At 45.5% G+C, this 3,159-nt stretch overlaps 1 protein-coding gene across 1 annotated transcript in view; it reads left to right on the plus strand.

Annotated features, from left to right (window-relative positions):
• Positions 1-2,934, plus strand: part of LOC134439054 (insulin-like growth factor II) — a 6,378-nt gene extending 3,444 nt beyond the window's left edge. Inside the window, exon 4 of the mRNA XM_063188870.1 lies at positions 509-2,934. Coding sequence (XP_063044940.1) covers positions 509-946 — 438 coding nt within the window. The 3' untranslated portion in view covers positions 947-2,934. The remainder of the gene's footprint in view (positions 1-508) is intronic.
• Positions 2,935-3,159: the final 225 nt, after the last annotated feature.

A 3,159-nucleotide genomic window follows, 5' to 3' on the forward strand; every position in this document is an offset into this window, starting at 1 on the left:
TAAACCATAGGCCCCATGCTGCGTCAGGAGACATCTGAGGATACTGAACTTTTTCTTGCCCGAAGTTGATGTTTACTCACAAGGAGCAGGAGCGCAGTCTTACACAAACATGTATCCATGGCAACATACAATCATCGCAACCCAATTGGCCAGTCGAGAATGGTGATGTCATGTCTTAGTGCCCACTTGAGGTGTGTGTGTGTGTGGGCGTTGTGTTTTGTTGGCACTGACGCGCGTGACGCCCTCGCTTGTCCAGCTGGCAGAGATTCGAGTACAAAAGAGAGAAACAAAACAAAAACAAAACAACTCCTCGCTCTTTACAAAACAAACCAGCAGCTGAATACAATCAGGGAGGTAACCAACCAGTGTGGAAACCCAGCCCATGTCCTGTCAGGATATGGACTGTCTGAAAGGTGAATACTGTTGCATATTTTTCCACAACAGAGCTGATTTATAAACTTCTTTCCCTCTTGTTCTTTTTGTGTGTGCGTTTGCGTGCGTTATACAGGAAACGATCAATCGGGCGTACCCCGTGCGCCTCTCCCTGTGGCCAAGGCAGTCGATCCAGAGGCTGCGGCGTGGCGTACCCGCCGCCAAGTCCCGGGCGCTCCGGCGCGCCCTACTGGCGGAAGGCTACCGTGCCTCAGAAGATGGCGCCCTGCACCGACCTCTTGGTGGCGTTGGCGTTGGCGTTGGCGTTGGCGTTGGCGTTGGCGGTGGCGGCAGTCTCCTGGAAGGCAGGTCTCTGAAGGATGGCCACCAGTCCATCAGACCAGTGCCCCTGCTCCACAGGAGGTCTCCACACAGCCACCAAGAAGAAGACGAAGAAGAAGCCGCCATCATGGCGCTGCTGGGTTACCGGCCCAGTAGGCTTCACGGCCGCAAGGATGCGAGGCGTCGGAGGCCCCTTACAGAACTGTTTCAGACGCACACCGCCCGCAAATGAAGAGAGAGAGCGACTGATACCGCAGACACACACACACACAAAAACTCTTGCCAGGAGTGAACTGAGTGATAGTCACCCGTAATAAAAAACTTCCTGCTACGTCTGAGGCACACTGACAAAAAAGACACACACATGAACACATACATGAACAGACAAACACACACACTCACTCGTATGTCACACCATACATGCTAACACATGCTATATATCTCCCTTTCATTGTCTGTTAGACTCCCAAACAGACGTGTGTGTGTGTGAGCTTGACAAACACACACACACAGACACCCACATGAACACACACACACACACACACACACACACACACACACACACACACACACACACACACACACACACACACACACAGATTTGTTTTCCGACTCAAACGAAGTTTGTTTCCTATGTGTCGTCGAGGTGAGGAAAAAAAAAAGAAAGAAAAGAAACCGTCGACACTTTGGAGCTCTCCGTGACCCCCCCCCCCAAAGGGATTGGATGATGTGGAAAAATGAGAATGTGTTTTTTTTTTTTTTTGGTTTGTGCGTCTGCACCTTTTTTTAGATCAACTTAAGAGTCAGCCAAAGGTGACGGACCACTGGTGACCCAAACGAGCACACCCCAGGGCACGAGTCAGTCTGATCACTTTGTGGTGCTATCGTCGGAGGACATGGACACGAAAGAGCCGAGGAGGGAAGAAATAGGGAACGCCATTGACGACATTGCGTTCCGTCATAACTCTTGACTGACTTTACTGTGGCTTTCCGTTTTAAGGAAAGCTGGACTTTTTAAAAGGAAAAAAAGACATATATAGTGAGAAAAAAAGCTTGATTTGTGGCTGAGCAAAGATGGGAGGTCAGTGTTTTTTATGTCTCCAAGAGGGGTGAGCAAAAAAGGGAACCAAAGAAGTGTATACTGAGTCAACAAATTAACAAACGTCACAACTTGCAAAAGACTGAAAATACTAGCCATAAAGGTCCAATGAGCATAGAAAACCACACTTACACTGGTCTCAACATCCGCAAAACTCACGTAGAAAACTGTCACAGATGTGTCTGTTATTGTTTTCCTCTCTGTCAGCTTTTCCAGATACTTGCTACTCTAAAGATGTACATGTGGAAGTGCTTAAAAACTTAAGGAGGGGAAAAGCAATAATGCTATCAGCCATTCTATTCATCGAGAATACACAAACGCCAGTCTGAGAAGAAATACTTGAATCCGTTTCATTGTCCTACAAAATGCAGAAAACATATGGGATGATTATAGATGTATTAAATGTTCTCTACAAAAGGCGGAATCCCATTTCTAAAAGTATTAAGGATTAAAGCAAGGCATTTGAACTTTTGCATATTTTTGAAAGCCATGGTACCAGTGTAACCAAGTGTAAAGGCATTTCAATGTCAATTGAATTGCGTGAAGTGAATCTCAGTTTTCCATCTGTGTTCAAATGATCTGTTTTTTATGGAATGTCTGTTTAGGATGAGTTGTGCTCCTTGGAATGTTTTGAAGTATTACCTGCCCTTGAGAATCTGCAGTCTTTGGAACGCTGCTTTAGAATGCATTTTTATCATTTGAAGACACTCACAAGGGGGAGCAGATTTTTAGTTTTTTCCGTACTTCCCTCTCTCTGGAATGAGCCCCTCTGATGATTCTCTCTTTGCTCAGACACAGGGAAAAAAGCACTGTACAAAGGCATTATTTATTTTCTTAATGAAAAAAATAATAAATAGAATTATTATTGAATATGGTCCAAATGACATGTATGTATTCAGCAAAAGATGCACAGCTGTTGACAAGCCTTTTTTTGTATGTGTTTCTTTTTATCTTGTACTGCTTCATTGATGTGTAGATGCTTTGTACCAAAAAACAAACAAAGAAACAAAAAAGAAAGAAGAAAAGAAAAGAAGAGAAAAACAAAAGACAAAAAAAAAACTAAAGCCGTCCTTCTGTTCCTCTGGTTTTCCCACTGAGTAAAGTCCAAGTGCTCTTCTTAAGCTGTTGCCGTGGCCTGCTTCTTTTCAGCTCGAGTCTACAGTAAGGGGTTCCGTGCCTCCCACCGCCCACCTCAGCCTCTCCCCACTGGGCCTCTGGGTGCTGAAGGAGTGGGCTGTGTGGGATGGGTCTGGAAGGAAATGGGGATTAAGTGTTTGTGTGCGTGTGTGTGTGTGTGTGTGTGTGTGTGTGAGTGTGTGTGAGTGTGTGTGTGTGTGTGTGTGTGT

This window comes from Engraulis encrasicolus, chromosome 22, assembly GCF_034702125.1.
Source record: "Engraulis encrasicolus isolate BLACKSEA-1 chromosome 22, IST_EnEncr_1.0, whole genome shotgun sequence".
Classification (NCBI taxonomy): Eukaryota; Metazoa; Chordata; class Actinopteri; order Clupeiformes; family Engraulidae; genus Engraulis; species Engraulis encrasicolus.